We start from the raw sequence: 22154 nt of genomic DNA, 5'->3' as shown, positions 1-22154 counted from the left end.
TTAAAGTGTAACTTGTAAGCCAACAGGGGTGAAAATATATAAAATAGGACACACTAGATATTGGAGTTAGAGTGCTCGTACAGTAAAAGAAAAGTCAATAGTTATAAACAGAGTTTCTAAAGAAAACACACAAGAACTGTAAAGAGAGAACCATTAACAAACTGAGAGGCAGGTGCACTAACGATAGCAAACGATAGCCATTGTAATGCATGAGAAAATGGCCTCCACAGAGAGGAGTGAACAGAGCTAGAGATGGAAAGAGGGATAGAAAATATACCATTACATTTGCTGTAAAGCTAGTAAGTCAGGATACCTCATCCAATCAGAATACAGTGTTGTTTTATGTTAATAAGTTTTCTAGAGCACTAGATTACCTGGAGGTGTCTTGGTGCTGACTTTGCAACAGGAGAATAGTAGCAGAGATATGGACTGAAGAGCTACTAGGTGTTAAAGCACCTGGTTCTCAAGAGTTACCTAAAAGTCATAGGATTGGATGCAGTGTTGATGTGCAATGGGAAAGCATTACAGGTTTTTGGGGTGCTCAAAAATCAACTTCTGCCACCGCAGGTGGGTCGTTTGAATCGGGGACAACAATATGTTTGGCCTTGGCTGAACGTAGGGTTCTGCATGGGGTACATCAGTTAAAGCTTTGTTGAAGGAAGTCGGACCTAGGCCATGAAGTGCCTTGCAAGCAATATGGAGATCTTCGAAAGTAATCCTCTGTCTCATAAGTAGCCATTGAAAGTTTTTGATGGCTTTTGCCACTGAGTGATGTTTTGGAATCTTAGGCGAATTCTTGCAGCGGCATTCTGCAGTGATTGCAGTTTGTTGAGGATGTGCTGGTGTGAGTAGTAGGCCGTTACAGGAACACAATTTGACCACTACTAATGATACAAAAAGAGTTTAATGGAGCTGGACAGGAATACATGGGAGAATCTCTTTTTAGCATTCTCACAGTAATGAAGCCTGAGGAGGACAGAGTACTCACATGATTTGTGTAGCTTACTTTATTGTCGATCAGAACTCCTAGGTTCCAGGTCTTAGCGAAAGGTGTTGGCAGAGGGCCCATAAGAGCTGGCAAACAGGATGGGGTCCAGAAGGCAGTTTGTGCACCAAAAAGCATCACTTCTGTTTTTCCTGCTTTCAGTTTCATGCAGTTTCCACTCATCCATGTGCTGACTGCCTGCATGAAATCACTAAAACTGGCGCTTATGCCTGTATTCAACTTGACCAGCGAGACCACGATTTAGGTGTCCTCTGCGTAAGAAGTCAAAGAGCAGCCAAAGCTTTTAATTACACTGGCCAATGGTGTAATGAAGACATTAAATAATGTTGGACTTAGCGAGGACACCTGAGGGGCCCTGAATGGGAAAGAGAAAGGATGAGAGACAAACTCGTACAGCCAGATTATCTTTTCTGGTTAAAATCCTTTACTCCGCATGCATTACAACGCATGTCATTACCCCGCATTTTATGCTCCGCAAAAACATTTACAACGCAGGGCTTTACACCACAAACCATTACAATGCATCCCCCATTACAACGTCCTGATGGAGTTAGAATAGTAAATTGCGCTGTAATGGACAATGCGTTGTAATGGATTGCGTTGTAAAGCCCTGCATTGGAAAGGTTTTTGTAGAGTAAACATGTGGGGTACTGGCACACGTTGTAAATGTGTGTGGAGTAAAGTTTCCTATTCACCTGTTCTCTATCCGAAATGAAAGATTTCAATGAATTCCAGGCCGATCCAGTGACACTGATTTCTGTCAACCGTTCCAACAGCAACCCATGATTTACCATGTCAAAAGCTGTCGAGAGATCAAGCAGGATGAAGGCTGCCCCTCTCCCCTGATCAAGCACCTGATCTCCTCGGTAGCCTTGATCAGAGCTGTTTTCATACTGTAACCACTGCAAAAGCCAAATTGGGTGGTATCTAGATGATCATTAGATTGAATATGGTCCACCAGCTGGATATTCATAATTATTTCAATGATCTTTGATGGCAGGGCGAGTCAGGAAATGGTGCAATAACTACTGGGACCTTTGGGATCTAGAACTGCTTTTTTAAAATAATTAAAGTATGGAAGCTTTCTTCCAAATGGAAGGAAACTGACCAATCATGATCATGAACCGGAAAATAGCTGTTAACTGAGGTACAATGGTCTCCACCACTAATTTGGCTACTTGTGGTGGGCAAGGGTCATGGGGGAATTCAGAAGATGTGTCCTTAATTATTTTGGCAACCTGTTCTAGAGTAGGCAGTGTGAGCTCACTGAGGGTTCACGGGTTTTCACGTGAGATGGTGGGGACACTGATATTGTCCAAATGAGTGTTCGAATAGGAGAATAAATCATAAATTGCTTCTACTTTAGGCAAAAAGAAATTGGCTAAGGTGTTGCAGAAAGATTAGCTGTTGGAACTTATCTTTTTGGAGGTGTCAGTGGTTAGCTTAGTCACTGTTTGTAAAAGTTCTTTTGAGAAGGTTTTTGCTTCCTCTATATTTCTAGTGAGATAGACGGTCTTCTCTCTGATACTGAGAGACGTGTAAGTAGCTAAGCAGAGCTTTCAATTACCCTTCTCTGGCTCATTGTAGTTGCGCCTCCATATTTTGTCTTGTCTGCAACAGTTTTGTTTTTGTGCCATAAGTTCAGCTTTGAACAAGTGGTCTGATAGATTGTTCAGTATAAGTGTGCTCATTTTGCATGGGGCCAGCAAATGACCAACATTGTAAACCCAAATTGTGTATTGAGAAGAAGCTGTGCCAATGTTGATGTAGGGTTTGGGATGCGAAATATTTAATTTTTCATAGAAATGATCCTGCTGAATATTGTGCAGGCTCAGGAGGTGAAAGTAGCTGATCTGGTTTTGGGCCTATGATCTGTGGTGTTGCATGTAAGATTGAAAAAAGTAGCACTATGGTTGGACCATGCTAATAGAAGAGTGTTAGTTATAGTTAGAGAGGTATTATTTGTAAAGATTCAGTATAGGGTGTGCCCTGCCTGATGTGTAGGGCCATCTACAATTTGGGGAAACCAAGACCAGACATGGTCTAAAGGAGAGCAAATGTGTCCATACTGTGAGGTGCATTTAGGTGATAATTAAAGCCACCTGGAATGTGTAGAAAGCATATGTCCCTCCAGGAGATTACTGATTTTCTGTGAAAAAAAATGGTCTGCTACCAGGAGGTAGATATAGGTACATGTCAATAAAAGTTTGGGTATTAGTTAGTGCAATTTTAAAAGAAAGTGCTTCACAATATTTTGAAGGAGCCAGATTACAGCTGATTTTTAGTTTGGCATTGTGGACAATCGCTAAGCACCCGCCTTGCTTGTGCGGCCAATCATGTCTATAGATGGCAAAGCCTGGGGGTAGCGCCACTAACAGACCTGAAATGCATGAGGAGTCGGCCCACGTTTCCATAATGAAAGCCAGGGCTGGCCTGTGAGTGTTCATAAATAGTTGGAATTCAGAGCTATGCTTAATTAGGGATCTAGCATTAAGCAATATGCAGAGTAGAATGTTTTGGAAAGAAATAGATGTATAACATTAAAAATCTGTAAACTCATACACATACTGGATCACACTTCAATAGCTATACAATAAAATTAATACTGTATTAGTAAAAACTATATGGAAAGTTCAAATAAATACTAAAGAAATATATAAAAAATAGTCTCTCAGCGACACTTTTGCCCATAACTGACCCTCATATTTTAATCAAATCTGGATCTCAGCCTAACAGCAGACCTTAAAAATCTGCAAAAATAAAATACAGTGTTACCTGTAAGCATTGGTAAGAAGGTAAAAGCATGTCCTGCTTTTTGTCTTTTTAAAAAAAGGGATAATATACGACTTCCGGAGCCCCTGATAGAAACTACAAAACATTAAAAAAATCCTGCATGTCCTGTGGAGACTTTCCATCACAACCACAGGGCAAAAGGCTCTGACCCTTATTCCCTCCTGAAGGATGGGCAAGGAGGAGATAAAAAAAGTCCAAGTGGACTTTACCGAGTCAGTCCCAGGTTCACTAACTGTGTGGTTGATCACCACCTGAAGATTTGCCCACCCCAATGGATCTGATGACCCAGGCCCGCTTTAGGCCTTCTGTGCTCATTTCCCTTTTTTCCCTTCTTCAATTAGGTTACTCAGGTTAAATTGTACAGGCCTTACTAATGTTGTCCTGATGATGATCCTAATATTGCGTGTGTAGGATCGAAACGCCGTCGACACTTGTACACACCCTATATGTTCCTAACTATACTATGCTTTATACATAAGGGTGACCTATGTAATGTTTGTTAAGTTTACTTTCCATTCCCTGCCAATTGTACCAAACATTCTTTTGCCTGAACCTTGTCTATTGTTTATGTTTTCTCCCTATTTTATTGTACGGAACACAGGCTTGTGTCCAACTTTGTGAATTCTCTTTGTAACTGCTGCTTAATTACTATATCAGTAAAATTTATGACCACTGTCCGTCTGGACAAGTCTTTAAAAATAAGCACTGATTGGGTCCTTATTGATTCCCTTCTCTATTTTTACTTGCTCCTAGGGACCTTTTGTTGTCTATAATTACATGATTCCCATGGTCCCAGGCCGACCTTATATGGGTGCTCTTGTTGTAAATTAAATATACTTCTGTCTATCAGCACTTAAAAAGGCACCCTGCTCCATCTTCAGAAGAGGACCAGGAAGGGTGTTGAGTGAGAGACTGTAAAGGGAGTGCAGCAACCCTGGGCCGCATCTGCAATTTTCCCTGCAACTGACATTTTTGATGTCTGAGTAATAAAGAAGAGTGCACGTCATCCAAGTTAATTTAATTTATACTGAAGCCCATTTGGTTGCACAATGACGACCCAAGTCAGTAGATGAGATTAAGTGTAATTCTATTACAGATTTAGAGCCAGGCTGATATATACCAATCTTAGAAATATGTTGTAAAAATACAGGATCACAACTTCCAAACCAAGGGACATATTTACAAGGGAAGTGGCGGAGTGAAGGGTAGCCTTCCTGGCTTAACGCCTCACTCCGCCACTTCAGAAACTCAGGGCTGCACCATATTTACAAGAATATGGTGCAGTCCTGCATTTCCCCCTGTGCTGGTGCTACACTCAGCAGCTTAGTGCCAACATAGGCACCCTTGCACCACAGTGCAAGGGTGTCTGCGTGCTGGGGAAGATTGTTTATGTACAGGAACGCCCCACTTCCTGCACATAAACAGTCTTTAAATGCTGTTTTGTAACTTCTATGTGTGCTTCTAGAAGTTACAAAACAGCATTTCTTTTAAATGATTATTTATGTGCAGGAAGTGCAGACCTTCTGGACATAAACAGTCATTGGCCTTTTGCTATTTGCATGTGTGTTGCACAACGCAACACACGAAAACAGCATAAACGAGGAGAAATGAAACATTTCTCCTTGTTGCTCCAGGGAATCACAAGGTTTTTCCTGGTCTTAATTCTGGGGCTGCCTCCTATTAACTCCTCCCTTGTAACTAAGGGGCAGCGTCAGAATCAATGGGTTTTGCTATGGAACTCCCACAGTAGCATTCATTGCCCTCTCCTTTCACGCTAAGCATATCCTAAATGGGGGCTTTATTTACAAGGCAGCGTTAAGCCATGGTAAGTGACTTAAAGCTGCCTTGTTAATAAGGCAAAGCCCCTATCGCCACAGGAACGTCCTAAAAAGGGACGTTCCCGTGACGATAGGGGCTTGCAAATATGCCCCCAAATTGTCTAATGAAGTTAAGTCTTAATAATATGAAACATAAAGAAATTTAGTAATAGTGATGAAGAAAATCAGGACAATGATTTGATGAGCAGAATATGACTTTCGTTCTTCTTGACTAGGCATGAGTGAAACTGAAGTTTTCTCACTAAACTTATACTAAAAAATATGACTGGGACACCCCTAGTTAGATCCAGAAAGAAAGGAAGATGTCAGCATTGCAGTAATCGTCTGTAAAGGTTCTCTCAAGTCGAAGTATTGTACAGCATGAAGCCACACAATGGAGATATTGCGAGAAGGTCTGTATCCTTTGACGTCTATAGGGAAACTGAACAAAACTAAGATGTGATCACCAATTAAACCCATAAGGAACATTTGAGAATCTCACATCATGTGCCTCATTATTTTCCACCTTGACACAGTAAAAGTTGGCAACTACAGTTGAAACTCATTTCATTTGGTCCTCACATCAGAACGTCCTTAGATTCCTCTTGTCTCCAAAAACGGCACGGACAGTAGTCCTTCCTTTGTTTATTAGCGTTTCTTGTCCTTGCCAGTAATTCTTATCCTCCGCATTCAGTTATTTAATGTGAGAATCATCCTTTCTGAAGAACTAGTTTGTTGAAAACTGTACTGACTCTGCCTACCTGTCTGCCCTACTCCTCTTTTGTACTCCAGGTGATGTGAAAGGTGATCTACTTATTGACATTGGAAGTGGACCTGCCATCCATACAATTATGTCAGCTTGTGAGTGCTTTAAGGAAATCATTGCATGTGATTGGACTGACACGAACCGCCAAATCTATGAAAAGTGGCTGAGAAATGAACCTGGTGCTTTTGATTGGACCCCAGTTTTAAGAATCGTCTGTGAGCTGGAAGGCAACAGGTACATTAGAGAAAGCATATTCTGATAATATTCAATTAAAAAAAAATCAAAACAATATACTTTACTGATTTTAAGAATGTGGAGAACATTTTCCAACCGTATGGTGCAACTTTCAAAGAGAGCTAAATTCAAAGGGGGGGGTGCACGCACACCTTGCAGGTTTGTAGATATTCAGAGGATTCTAAAACACCTTGCAAGTAAGTAATTATTCCAACAAACAGGCAAAGGCTTGTTCAGCCTTGAAATGTGTGGAGATTTACATCTGTTAAGGTTAGAAGTATGTGCGTTTTCAGGGTGGGAAATAGGAGAAAGCACCCACAGAATTTACAAGTCGTGAGACAAGGAGTTATCGGGCAGCAGTAATGAACAATATTTGATGTCTGAAGTAGCAATAAAATATTGATAAAACGCACTAACTTCACATTTCCACATGAAAAAATTTACAGTGTACATTTCCGTATGTAAAACTACACATATATTGAGCATTCCGGGGCATTTATGACACTTACACATTTATAGGGTAACTACTTAAATGCTTTGAAAATTCATAAAAAATCTGAAACATATTCAAACCTTGCATGCAGGTTTAGGCAGATAAATGTATCACTATTGTTTGCAAATTATACCTATAATTACTCAGAAAGATATAATTAGTGTTGCCAATGATTTTAACAATCAAATGGTTGTTGAAAAGTAACTCTTTTGGCATGGTTAGCCAGACATTTTGCCTGATTTCTGATGTGATTTTGAATTGAAAGTGCATTGGGTCCCTGCTAGCCAGGTTCCCGGTGCCAGATCTCTTTCTTAATACTGAAGCACAATTGCCACTACTCCAGCCATCCCTGTAAGTCCCTAGTAAATAGTAACCCTGGAACTAAGTCATGGGTAGTGAAGAGGGTCCTCTGGGGAAGCAGCACAAATTGTGCCATCCTAGAGACCCACTCACCCAGGTCAATTACACTGCTATTTCAGGTTGCATGTCTTTGTGCAGAGAAAACGGAAGAGTTGACATGGCACACATGCCCAGATACACTGCATGAGGTATAGGTAAGTCATCCCTACTACAGGCCTTACAGCCCTAAGGCAGGGTGCACTATGTCCCAAGTGTTGACATATCTGCATGAGCAGATAGGACCCTACAATATCTAAGTCAATTTTTAGATACTGTGAGTGCACAGAGAAGCCGTAGAGAGTGCATGCGCTGGATACTTGTCATTACATGTTTCCTAGCTTCATGATGGCTTCACTCTACCCTAAGATGTTTGGTACCAAACATCTCATCTTAGTAAATCCTCACTAATGCCAGTGATGGATTTATTAATTAATGCACACAGAAGACCCTTTTGGAGGGTTCCATGAAAACCTACCACACACTGGTGTGGTCTATGACTAGTGTTAGGCAGCATGCCACCACCAGACATGTTTCTGACATCATGGGGTGGGAGCCAGTGCTCCCAGAGGCCGGGAACAATATCTGCTCTGGGGATAAGTGCTTCACACCTCCTCCCTCCAGGCCTGGATGGCCTTCCAGAACAAGAAGTTGCAAAGATGATGCCGCCTTTGAAATGCAACCCAGGTATCTCCAGATTGTGGAGGATGCCAAGCCCACTTTCAATCAATCAATCATCAATCAATCAGGGAATTCTAAGAGTGCTAATCACCCGTAAGGGACTTAGGGCACTGAGTGGGGGTATGCTGCTCCGTTCAGCCATGAGCCACTCCGTTCAGCCGAAGAGCCAGTTCTTCAGGGTCCTCCTGAAGGTGTTCAGGGAGGGGGCACTTCTGATGTCTGCCGGTAGCTCGTTCCAGGTCTTGGATGCGATGTGGGCAAACGATCTTCTGCTTGATCTGGCCCTGAGGATGCGCAGGGTTTCAGCCAGCGCAAGGTTGGATGAACGCAGGTTCCTTTTGGGTATGTGGAAGTTTATTCTGTGGTTGAGATATTTGGGTCCGTTGTTGTGCAGGCATTTGTAGGCGTGAGTGAGAATCTTGAAAGTGACTTTCTTCTCCACAGACTCCATATTTGGTGGGAGGACATGCGGGAAAATTAGTTAAATTAGGAGGCATGCCCAGATCCAGCCAGCGCCACCCCTAAGGTGGGACAGGTGATGTGGACAGGACTTTTCAATTCCTCCATCTTGAGATGGCAGAAATTGACCTATCAGGGCTAGAGTAGTGCCCCTTTCCACAGGAGGTAGTCACATAGACTCTCCTAAAGGTAGGTAGCACATTGGATACTACCTGTCTCCCCCTTTAACGTCCCAAAATGTAGTATTTAGGTGACATCCCTGGACCCTGCAGCTTAGTTTTAATGGACCTAAGAAGAGCAATGGACAAAGAAGAGCTGCTGACCCGTGAACCAACCACCTGCAGCAGAAAATTGATGCCAAACCCTGTTGGCTGCATTTAGGGCTTAACCATTGTAGTCTGCTGTCTTGTCCTGTAACTGTGAGGCTTCCAAGAACCTCCAGGCTTTGAAAAATTGCAAAGAACCTCACTTGAAGTAGAGGAGCTGCTCCCCTGCAGCCTTCAGGCAACGAACAGTGACATCCGGTTCACCAATCTGCTGCTCTCCGGGGACTCCAGGACAGCACCCAAGCAAGAAGAAATACTTCACCTCTGAAGGGTCAGATTTGGCCTCTCAACAACTGAGAAGACACTAGGACCTACCAGAGCCATGCCATACCAATACCCAGGTTACCAGAACCCCTACACAGAAGACCAAGAGAAAACAGTCCAATCCAGACTCCAATGACACAGGACACAGACACCCATTGAGAGATGTCGAGTGGCCCAGCTGTCCCAGAATAGCCTCTGCAACCTAACTTACCCGGACCACAAGAACCTTCTTGATGCACAGAGCTTGGCTGCCCATCTGCTTTGCACCCAGCCCGCTCGGCCTGAGCAATTACAAACCAGCTGGGCTCCCATGGTCCTCGGGACTTTGCAACCTGCTCTCTTGAGTGGGACCCACCGGACTTACCCTTAATACCAGATGTGCAGTGCGTTTTCAGGTGGCCCTCTAATTTGTAGAGCGCCTGCTTCCACCGACCTCAGCCCCCCGCTACCAGCTGAATCCGGGACGCTGCCAAATTTCTGCTGCTGAAGCATTGGACCTGGCCTTGCTACTATCCGAAACCCAGAAGGTGAAACTTGATAACCAACTGTGTGATTTTATCTTTTTCCTACTTTATCCCATGTACTTCTATTATGCGATATTGCCCACTTCAGTGATATCTTTTGCAAACTTTAAAAATTCATAACTTAAAAAGTACTTACCTTAGAACAAAGTTTGCCTCTGTGAGAATAACAGTTGCTTAGCACTACCCTCTGATAAACCTAAGTGCTCACTCACGGTGCAGAGACAGAATATCGAATCACAAATATCGAGTTGCACAAATGTCAAGTTGCAAATCTCCTGGGTCAGAAATATCGACAGCAGGAATATCATGGTCAAAAATATTGACTTAAGGTAAGTAATAACTTAAAAAGTACTTACCTTAGAACAAAGTTTGCCTCTGTGAGTACAACAGTTGCTTAGCACTACCCTCTGATAAACCTAAGTGCTCACTCACGGTGCAGAGACAGAATATCGAATCACAAATATCGAGTTGCACATCTGATAGTTTTTATTGAGCCCAATGCATTTCGGCACCTTTGCCTTCCTCAGTGCTCAGTTTAAAAGGCTATCAAAGTACACTGAGGAAGGCAAAGGTGCCGAAATGCATTTGCTCAATAAAAACTATCAGATGTCCCGTGAGTGCTTTGAGCCTGTGTTTGGAGCTGCAATATTTTCCATGAATCACCCTCACGTTTACAGGAGATAGCACCCGCCCGGAGTTCGGCAGACTGGGTGAACCTGGGAGCATTTAATTCAATTACTGCCAGAACCGCCGAGGCTACAACGCTACACTATCCTACCGACCTTGATGGCCGTCAATTATTTAATTGGTGGATTGTTGGCATACAGCCTACAACCTGTAGGAATGTGGGCTATCTAAAGCCAAGGCTGCGGCGAGGGACCTCAGGACTATTAATATGGCACCAGTCTAATTCTTTGGGGGACGGAGGCTGTTATTTCGCTAAGGACAACCAAAACAGTCTGCATTAGAGGCATAGCAGTAAGAAAAACGTTTCGTTTTTTTCTATTCAAGATGAGATGTGGTATTGTCTATGAGAGACTTTGTGAACATTTCCATTATGGCTGAACAAAAGGAACATCATATGTTTAAATGCCTTTGCAGACATGGCGGCTAAAAACTCTGTATTTTTACTAAGAACTGTGTTAGTCCTTTGTCACTGCCCATTCTTTTCGTTCCACCAATGTCAAGATCTCTGATGTTATTTAAACATGTGCAATGTGTAATAAAGTACATGTAATAGAGTACAATCACAATTGGAAATGAAAGACCCTATACGTCCCTAGTTTATCAAAGGGCCAGAGGGTGCAATCTACCTATAAGTCCCTAGTATAGAATGGGGCATGTAGGTTTAATGGCACAGCAGATTTTCTGTACTTGCATGTGTGCAGTGCTGTGTGCCTGCTGTACTTTTAAAGGCAGTATGCCTTGCAGCCTGTCTTTAATAGTATATTTTCACAATTGGTATTGACAAACCCTATAAGTCCCTAGTATATAATAGGGCTAGGGGGTTTAAACCACCTTTCAGTCCCTAGTGTGTAATCGAGCATTAAAGATTAGAAGCCCAGCAGATTTTCTATACTTGCATGTGTGCACTGCTGAGTGACTGTTGTCATTTTAAAGACAGCCTGGATTTGTAGACTGTCTTTAAAAGTAAATTGTATGCAAACTCAACGTTTGTGGTATGGATACTTTAAAAGTGATATTGTGCCTTGGTTTACATATTAGGCAACTCCACAGGTGTCCCTAAGGTTTCCCAGGGGTGGGTGGCATGTACCTATCAGCAGGGACCTTATATGCTTTATATGCCCTGGTGAGGAAAACCTGCCCATTAAGTTCGTTTCCCATTGCAAATACTTGGATCCATAGGCTGACATTGCAATATTTTATTTAGATAAAACTATTGCTAGGAAAGTAGTGAAATATCAATCAAGGACTTAAAAGATTAGTATTGATAAAGTCAAGAACTCACCACTGCTGAATTCATCATAACTAGTATAGAAGAGAAGGTATAGAACTTTTGCTTCTGTAAGCCAAAATCCATCCTTCTAGTGGTCTCTGCTGATTGGTCAGCCTTAACAGGCTTAGCCAGGCTGCTTTGATTAGGGGATAAGTGGCCTGGCCAGAGGTGAGGTTTTCTGAAAGAGAGAGCTCTTCAGCTGGTGATGATGGGTGCTGCAGAGGGGACTAGGTAAAGTAAACTGACCTCAAAGAGAGAGCAGATCAGTAAGGAATGCCAGATGTACCTAACCCCAAATCCTGTGCCCCAGCCATATGGCAGACTTAGGGCAAGAATTTGCAGTGGTCAGGGGGAGGAGAGCTAATGTCTATGAACCCTACTGTGGGCTGGTTAAGCTCACTCTCACTCCTCTGGACAAAAATCATCCATGTTGGATTTTGGAAGGGCCGTGCTTTGTGGGAAAAAAAGATGCCACACAATGGACAGAAGTCCCCCATGCTAGTCACCCCAGAACATTTAATAAATATATGAGAGCTGCGTAGTCTCTCAGATCTGCTTCCTGAAACTACAAGGAAAAGAAGGACTGCCCTGCAGAAATCTGTATTTTTACTACAAGGCATGCACTCTGAATGACTGTGCCTGCTGCACAATCTGGTACTACAGCCCTGAGGACTGTGCCTTGCTTCAAGAAGGATTATAGAGTTGACTACCCACAAGATACAGGTTAACAGAGCCCACATGTATTATCTTCACTAAGAGTCCCCATCCTGGGGGGGCGTGGCCAACTGCCGACCGTGATGTCCGCAGCTTAGTGAAGCTACGACCAGCCGTTAGTAATCTTCCCCGTATATCTGCACAGTGATCCGTAACACAGCTGTAGGGAAATGAAACGTGTGCAGAAGCACAATAGGACTGGTGAGAGTAAAGCTCGTCCAGAGTGGAGCCCTCGGTGACCCTACAAGTGCAAGCGGCCAGCAGGCTCTCGGAGGCAGCGTGAGGGAAGGTGGAGCACAGCTGGCCGGGACGTCGCCTGACGTTGGCTGAGAGCCCTGTTACAAGCCCACAGCTTGTTGGGCCGTGCATTGGGGCTGTTGGAGCGAAAAGACCCAGCTTTCAATTAAAGCGTCTGACTCAGCGACTACAAGGAATCCCCCAGGAGTGGCATAGAGGTGAGGGGAGCACTGCGGCCAAGAGAAGGGTGGCCCCCAAAGTGTAAAAAGGCGGTCTTCTGCAACGACCGGCTTCAAAGAGGCACAAGAAAGTCTTTCTCCTGGGGCACTCGGCAGCAAGAGAGTCAGTTGGTGAAATTAGGCACTGAGGGAGGGAGGCAAAGCTGGAACTGACTAAAAGTGGTGACCACAAATGGTGTAAATTAGGCCCGCACAAGAAGATACAGGAATCAGCAGACTTGGGGAACGCCGAGGGTCATCAGCCCACAAAAGACGACGGGCGGTGCATATATGCCGCTTCGCTCTCCTGTAGACTCCTTCATTAAGCTACTGGGGACCTAGAGGACCGCGACCACCATCATAGTGGGGTATCACTGACCCCAAAATTCTGAGGATTGCTGTCTGGAGGTGGGAGTGGGGCCGGATTGGAACTCCCAACAGGCAACGGGTAGTCGTACGGCTCCTGGTAGGTGCAGGCTGTTTCCCTTCTAACCCTCACCCAGCGGCGATGGAAGGCGCCACATAATGACTGCAAAAGGGCAACAGATGGCCCTCCAAACAAAGATGGACAAGTATGCCCAGCCCAGGGGGAAGGACCAACGACGGGTGAAGGAAGCACGGATGCACCTCATAACCAGACACAAACCGGAAAAAAAGGTGACTCCCCGACCCTGCAGGATATAATAACTGCGATCCAAAAGGAACAAACCTCTTTGGGAAACAAAATAGACACGGTCTCGACAGAAGTGACCCTGATAAGAACTGATTTGAGGAATATGGGGGCAAGAATAAAGGGAATTGAAGACGCCATTGCCACGCTCCAAGCCGAAACCAAAGCTCTCAGACTTAAGGGGAGCTGAAGGAACTGGTGCAAGGACTCGATGCTTGAGTGGAAGACGCTGAGGGCCGTTCTTGGCGAAATAACGTCTGCATTCTTGATGTCCCAGAGTGAGCGGAGGGCAGAACAGTGGATCTGTTTGTAGAGGACTTGATTTGCAATCATCTCCAACCTAAAGGCCTATCTAAATACTTCTGGGTGGAACAAGCCCACCGTATTCCAGGTGTGGCACCCAGACCAGGAAACCCCCCACGTCCAATAATAGCCCGAATTTTTCACTTCAGAGAATGCAACGTGATTCTTCAAGCGGGCTGTGTCAGACCCCCAGTGAAGTAGGACAATAATAGGGTCATTTTTTTCCCGGACTTCACCCTCTGGGTTCAGAGACATCGACGCTCATTTCTTGAGGTTAAAAGGGATCTGATGGATAGGGAGCTAAAGTACGCAATGATCTTCCCAGCCAGACTGAGTGTGATTGCTGACAATAAGCCACAGTTTTTGAAACCCCCGAGGAAGCCTGGTTCTGACTAGAAGGATGGCAAACAGTCAGTCGGAGGAGCAGCACAGAAAGAGAGGTGGCGGAGTAGGTGCTGTTGCTTAGAAGAGGATCGACACAAGGGAGGCCGTAAGTCACACAGAGAAGCAGAATAGCTAAGACTCGAACAATGTTGAATAATAATGGGGACAAAGACTATTTTAGAGATGTAACCACTAGAGTGGGGGTCAATTGGGACTGTTGAATGGGGGAGGGGATCGGGATGCAATTCTGAACTAGTTATTCAGCGTGAGCTCTTGTTATGTAACGGGGCTTTGAGAACTCTATGCAGGTAGTTGTAAGATTTGAATGTGAGAGACTCTGGCGATGAAAATCACGAAGTTCAGTGGGGAGGGTAGCGGCTGGAAGGGCCAGCAGTTTCCGCTCCTCAAAAGATTGAAATGTGTTTTGGAGTTAGAGGCACTCTGCATAGTTGGGGTGGCGGGCAGTTTTAACCTGTGGTGCAGGGAGGTGGGGGGGATGTGTGGAATTGGGTTTTTCTTATTGTTTTATATGTAATGTTTTGCCATCTACGACAACCAGATCTAAGACAGACAAGGAGGGCGGTTCCCCTTGCCAGCTTGCAACCTTGCTCATCCCACAGGTCCTATACTCTGGGCCAACGTAGATTAATGGTATGCTGTGTGATACTCGAGGCATAATATAGAATAGCGTAGTACAGTCGAGTGGTCTACAGAAACCAGATACTGGGCCCCTCCCGGGTAGAAATAAAAGTTTCAAAATCCTGTCCGGGAACGTGAACGGGTTGGGGGACAAAATAAAAAGAGGGATAGTCCTCCAGTTTTTCAAGAGACATGCTCTGGATATGGTCCTATAGCAGGAAACACATATCCAGGGAACACACTACGAGGCACTTCATTGATGGCGATATAATCTCCTTGCACACTCTGGATACACAAGGGGTGCTAGAGGAGTCAGTATTTTAGTATGCACTTCTTTTCCCCTCACAAATCCTAAGGTCACACATGATCCACAGGTAGGTTGGTGGTGTCTCAGGTGGCTGGGAGGGACGCACCTTTAACTTAATTTCAATACATATTCCCCCCTACACAGCAATCTCTGGTCCTGCCTGAACTTGGGGCTCTTCTCTTGAATCTCCTGGAAGGGGTGGTGATGACTGGGGGCGATTGTAATGCAGCTCTCTTCCCGGAGATAGACTGTTTACTGTCGAGACTGCAAGACCAAGCGGGTGCGGTGTTGGGAGGCTCAACCCCACTACACTACAATACACATATCACTCAGGGGCACACAGTAGTATGTCCAATATCAACTACCTTTTTTCCCCAAGACACCAGGTAACTAATTTCCGTGAGGCTTACACCCTGGCCCGTGGGATTTCCGACCACTCTGAATTATGTGTGCACTACGAAATAGAAGATCCCAGAAAGGTACGATTGGGCAGGATTAACCCCTGGTATCTTCAAATCCCTGCAATTAGATCTAAAATCCAGGAAGCGACAGACCAATACATGGTAGAAAACAATGGTACAGTGAGTTCGGCATGCGTCTTTTGGGAGGCATACAAAGCAGTGATTCGGGGCCAGGATATCTCGCTGATAGCAGGGGAGAAGAAACAGAAGCGAGCACAACTGGACAAACTAGAGCAGGATATTTTAGAGTTGGAGGCCCACCTACTTGCAGACAACAAGAATGAGATTAGACACCGTCTATCCTTAAAACAAGCAGAATACAAGGCAATTGCCGAGGAGGCAGCAAAAGCGACACAACAGAACGTATACAAAGTTGGAGACAGAGCAGGCAAGTTACTGGTGTGGCTCGACAAACAATCAGTGGGCGCTAGATGGTTATGAGAGGTACGGAGAGGGGATGGAATCGCCATCCAAAGAGGTAGTTCCATAGCTGAAGCGTTCGCTGAATATTATGAGCAATTATATGCCCCAGAGACCAGGGCCACGATCAGCGAATCCCAGGAATTACTGGACACCCTCCAGTTACCATCTCTCAAACTGGAAGAGAAGCACCTCCTAGAACAAGACCTGGTAGAGTCTGAAATTGCAAAAGCAATCAGAGACCTAAAATCCGGCAAAGCTGGCGGCCCCAACGGCCTGCCAATTGAACTATACAAATTAACAGCAACCAAGTTGCTGCCCCTGCTGCAGAACATGTTTAATAAAAGCTATGATCACAAAATACTTCCCAGGGACCAGTAAGTGGCTATATTGTGGTAATTCCAAAGCTGGGGAAGCCTCCAGACGAATGTGGTTCTTATAGGCTGATCTCTCTCCTGAATGCTGAATCAAAAATTCTTGCAAAGTTATTTGCAAATCGCCTGCTCCCCGTGATATCCTCATTGATTCACCATGATCAATCCGAATACTGCGCTGAACCTCAGGCATCTTCATGGGGCCCTTGGCAAGGCAGAGTCCTTTGAAGGAGATGCATTGATAATATCACTAGATGCTCCTATGGCATTTGATACTGTGGAGTGTTCCTTTCTGTATGCAGTATTAGAGAGGTTAGGCTTCGGGCCGAAATTTTTAAACTGGGTAAAACTCCTATATGAAAAGCCACAGGCACAGGTCTCAGTGAATGGCAACATCTTGAGGATCTTTGAGCTGCAGAGGGGAACGAGGCAGGGAGGCCTCCTTCCCCCCTGCTGTTCGCTTTGAATCTGGAGCCCTTGACTACCTGGATTGGGGAGATCCCATGATCCGTGGACTCCACTGGACACCGGACTGAGAAGATAAGATCTCTCTGTATGCGGACGATATTTTTATGTATGTTGCGGACCCCAAGGTGACGATCAGTAGAATGTTACGTATCTTCGCACTATATCGCAAATCCTCTGGATACCCAATTAATTGGGACAAATCCATAATATATATCTTAGCAGGTAACAAACCTTCACTTCCCAGAGGATGTCATCTCAAGATTGCTACTGAGGGGTTCTGATATTTGGGCATTTACATTACTAAAGACACCTTGGACATTTATGAACACAATTTGGCACCCCTGCTAAGTCGCTTAGCAAATGATACTCAACATTGGCGCTCGCTCCTGCTATCCCTTTTGGGGAGAGCGGCACTCTTTAAAATTATGGCACTGCCCAGGTTCCTTTACGTTTTACACAACGCACCCTACCCAGTATCCCCACGTTACTTCCAGCAAATAGACACGGCGGTGAGGCAACTGCTATGGGATGGGGGAACATCACGAGTTTCATTGGTAAAGTTGACCAGAGGTTGGTATGATGGTGGGATAGTACTACCCTCAATCAGACACTATTACTGGACAGCCCAACTGAGGTTGATTAATCATTGGGTACATAAGCCACGGAACGACCTTGCCTACAGGATGGACAACCATAACATGTCGCCGGGAGGGTACCTCAGGGAAAAATATGGTGGGGGCAGCATCGGGAACCTTCTGTGTCCTGACATCAACCACACCCCGAATATGGCAGGAGAGTACTAGAGGGCCGAGATGGCATGGTAAACTCTTCACTAACATTCTCGAGATCAACGACCTCAAACAACTTTGTCAATACCCCACCCACACCCTGACCAACATCATCCCCATTGACTGGTCCGACCACCACCGCATATTGTTCTCCATCTCCATTACACAGCCTCCTCTCTCCTCGAAAACAAAGTAATCCAATGAAATGGACAAGAAACTTAAAAAACGTATCCCTCCTGGCGAAATTGAGTCAAAACTCAAAGCCCAACTGCTCGTCACTCCTTTGTCACAAAACGTAAATGAGCTTACTGATCACTTTAATAAAACCATCACAGATGTCCTTGACCAACTGGCCCCTCCTAAACTTAAAACTCTAAGAAACATCCATTCCAAATCCTGGTTTAACCCAGAACTTAATAACGAAAGATGCTCCTTAAGACTAATTGATAGAACCTGGAGACAACATCCCTCCCATTCAAACCTGACACTCCTCGGATCATCGAGATCTACATACAAAAAACAATTTTTTTATGAAAAAGCATCCTTCTTCTGTACACAAATCTATCGGACCAAAAACAGACCTAGAGAACAGTTTAACAATATTCAACACCAAACCTCCTCAGCTCACCCTAACCCGATGGCCTCAACTGCTAGATGTGAAGAACTCGCCAACTTCTTCTCGGAAAAAATGGCCAAACTAGATCAATCCTTCCTCTCAAAGCAGATCCCAATTAACCCCATACTTTCCCCTGATACCACCTCCAATTCACTCTCCACTCTCCTGACACCCCTAGCTTCCCCTTCAAACCCACCCGTTACCTCACCGCTCCCTAACCCCTCCTCACACATTCCTATTCCCTCCCTAAACTACCCCTCTCACTCACCCACCCTTACTCCCCTCACACCCAACCTCCCAAACTCACGACTGAAAAACAACGCCTCTGGCATAATTTCCTCCCTGTAACTGAACACAAATTCCACAGCATTATTACTAAACTAAAACCATCCTCCCACACCAAGGACCCCCTCCTTTCTAACCTTGTCCAAGACCTAAAGCACATCATTGTCCCTTCCTGGACCACAATCATCAACACCTCAATCATCAACACCTCCCTTGCTACGGGAAATGTCCCTAGCTCCCTCCAACTTGGTCATATCTTCCCTATTATCAAAAACGCTAATGCTGATCCCAATGATTTAAACAACCTCCGCCCTATCACCAACCTCCCCCTCCTCTCTAAAGCCCTCGAAAAATGTGTTTTACTCCAATTAGACAAACACATCGAAAAATCCAACCTTCTTGACCCCTTACAATCAGGCTTCAGAAAAGGCTGCAGCACTGAAACTGCCATACTAAACATTGTTGATAGCATCCACCACTCCCTTGATAACGGTGAGACATCACTTCTTATCCTCCTTGATATCTCCGCAGGTTTCGACACTGTCAACCACTCTGCCTTCCTTAATTTACTCAAAGATCGCTTCGGCCTCAATGGCATTACCCACAAATGGTTTGTCTCCTATCTTCAACATCGAACCTAACAAATTAAAATCAATGGATGTCTCGCTAAACCCACCCCTGTCAATATAGGAGTCCCCCAAGGATCTATTCTCTCACCCTCACTCTTTAACCTCTTTATGGAACCCCTCACCCTCATTCTTAAGCAAGCTGGTATCAACTACCATCTATATGCTGATGACACCCAACTCTATTACAAGATCAAAACCCACACGGACATCATACACCTTGATAACACCCTTACTAAAATCCAATCCTGGTTCCACCTTAATCATCTCAAAGTCAACCCCCAAAAAACTGAAATCATCTTCTTCCCCCACAAAAACAACCCTCTCCCCATTCAAACTTGGATCCCCGACCTCAATGCCCTCAACTGCTCTCTCACCTTGTCCAATTCTGTTAAATCTCTTGGTATCTCCAGCGATAACAGCCTTAACCTCAACGCCCACATCAAAAATTCAGCTAAAGGAGCCCTCTTCACTCTTCGTCATCTCAGGAAGATCAAGCCCTTTCTCCCTAATGAAGATTTTAAATTAGTGGTTCAATTCCTGGTCTTTTCATGAATCGATTACGGCAATGCCATCCTCACTGGAATCCCCAAGGTCCACGTAGCCCCACTCAAATCTGTACTCAACCTTGCAGCCAGGCTCATCACGAACTGCAAACGGTTCGACACATTTCCCCAGCCCTCAAAACCCTAAAATGGCTCCCCATCAAAGGTAGATCTGCCTACAAAAACGCATGCATCACACTACAAAGTCCTCCATCAAAATGCACCACCTTACCTCGTAAATAAACTCTGCAAAGCGGGAAGCACTTGACCCCTAGGAAGCACCAACGCCCTCCTCCTTGTCCCACCCCTACTAAAAAAGAAATCTATTCAATCCCGTTCCTTCTCCGGAAATGCCCCTCACATCTGGAATGCCCTCCCCAAAGACCTATGATGCAACCCTTCGTACACCAGTTTTAAAAGAGATCTCAAAACTCACTCCTCAATAAATATTGGGGGTCTCTTCCTGTGTCTTAAACCTATTCCTCCACATCTTTAGGTTTTTTAATGCCTATCTCCTAGTACTTGCTTTACATGATGTGTACCACCTCAAACCTCTTGTTATGCCTAGTCCTACCTGCCGTTTTTCTTATTTTTGATGCTGAAAATGGTGCTAATCTTGCTATTTCTGTTTTACCATGTATGTATATCAGCCTTGTTAAGCGCTCTGTTATTATGTTTTTCATTGATGCTGTAACTTGTTTTTCTCTCTCTGTAACTAGCTCTACCCTGTAAATCGCTCTGATACCACTGGGTCCAGCCAGTGCTATATAAAACCTCTAAAACAAAACAAGTAAAGAAAGTTCAGTCCAACCCTGTCACTGCCCAAGGCAGAAGCAGCAACTGCAGGTCAACCCAGCAAAGCAACAACACAGCAAAGGGGCATTACTCCTCCTGGCAGCTCTTCCGTCTCTTCTTCTTGGCAGGTTCCTTGATTCCAGAGAGTTCTAAAGTTCTGAGGTCTTGGCCCCAATACTTTGTTCTCTCAGGCTGAGAATGTTTGTACTTAGTCCAAACCAGTTTGGTCCTCTCTGGTCCAGTTTCCTGGAAGGAGGTGGAAACAGCATTGTCTACAGCAGACAAGGCCCATTCAGATCCAAAGAAATCACCTCACACTACTCGAAATGCAGCCCGGGTCTATTCAGCCCAGCACTGACTCATCCAGGAAAGGCAGGACACACCTTGACCCCCCCAGTGGCTGTCTAAAGAAAATGCACATGCCAAGCCCCTGTCACTCTAAAGACAGACAGACAATCCACAAACCCAGCAGAGGCACACAGAATGGGTAAGCAAGAAAATACCTACTTTCTAAAAGTGGTATTTTCAAACATAGAACATAAAAATCATCTTCACTAAAAGATGCAATTTACATTCTGAGTCCAGGACTACTAAACTCAATTCCCCATCTTGTCCCAATGGGAAGTTATGCCTATAACATGTTATGAGTAAAACTTCCATTGTATCCTATGGGACAGATAGTCTTTCCATAGTGAAAAATGAAATACACTGTAATTCACTACCAGGACATGTCACATACACCAGTACATGTCTTACCTTTAACTTACACAGCACCCTGCCCGCAGGGGTACCTTGGGCCTACCTTTGGGGTGAATTATCTTTAAGATAAGGGAAGATTAGGGCATGGCAAGTGGGTGCACTTGCCAGGTTGACATGGCAGTTGCAAACTACGCATAGACCATGCAGTGGCAGCTCTGAGATACTGTTTGAGGGCTACTCATGTGGATGGCACAATCAGTGCTGCAGGCCCATGAGTAGCATTTGATTTACAGGCCCTAGCACACTCAGTGCACTTACTAGGGGCTTACCAGTAAATCAAATATGCCAATCATGGAAACACCAATCCATAATACCAATTTACAACAGGAGCACTTGCACTTTAACAATGAACAGCAGTGGGAAAGTGTGCAGAGACACTAAACCAACAAAAACAGAGTCAAACCGTGAGGTTAGAAAGCAAAAAGACAGGGGAAACATGCCAAAATATGCCAGGTCTAACACAGACCCTATAAGCCCCTGGTAGATAATAGGGCCACGGGGTGCAATCTACCTATAAGTCCCTAGTATATAATGAGACAAGGAGGTTTAGAGGCCCTGCAGATTTCCTGCACTTGCATGTGTGTGCTGTTGTGTCCCTGCTGGCATTTTAAGGGCAGCCTGGCTTTGCAGACTGTGTTTAAAAGTACATTGTGTGCAGAGTCGACTTGGGTGGTATGGACACTTTAAAAATGATATGCTACCTTATGTTTACATATTTGGCATCCATAAGGTCTCCCCTGGGTGTTCCCGGGGTGGAGAACCATGTAAAAGTAGACAGGGCCCTTATAAAAGATGTTTTAAATGCCCTGGTGAGTAAAGACAGCTCATT

The 22154-nt window shown here is 44.6% G+C and overlaps 1 protein-coding gene across 1 annotated transcript in view; it reads left to right on the top strand.

Annotated features, from left to right (window-relative positions):
• The window catches only part of LOC146856917 (nicotinamide N-methyltransferase-like), a 56086-nt gene that overhangs the window by 5244 nt on the left and 28688 nt on the right, over positions 1–22154 (top strand). The window contains exon 2 of the mRNA XM_085647384.1: positions 6409–6616. Within this exon, the coding sequence (XP_085503510.1) occupies positions 6409–6616 (208 nt within the window). The remainder of the gene's footprint in view (positions 1–6408; positions 6617–22154) is intronic.

This window comes from Triturus cristatus, chromosome 3_2 (assembly GCF_964204655.1).
Source record: "Triturus cristatus chromosome 3_2, aTriCri1.1, whole genome shotgun sequence".
NCBI classification, from domain to species: domain Eukaryota; kingdom Metazoa; phylum Chordata; class Amphibia; order Caudata; family Salamandridae; genus Triturus; species Triturus cristatus.
Note: the sequence above shows the minus strand (reverse complement) of the source record. Positions and strands in the feature narration are given on the sequence as shown.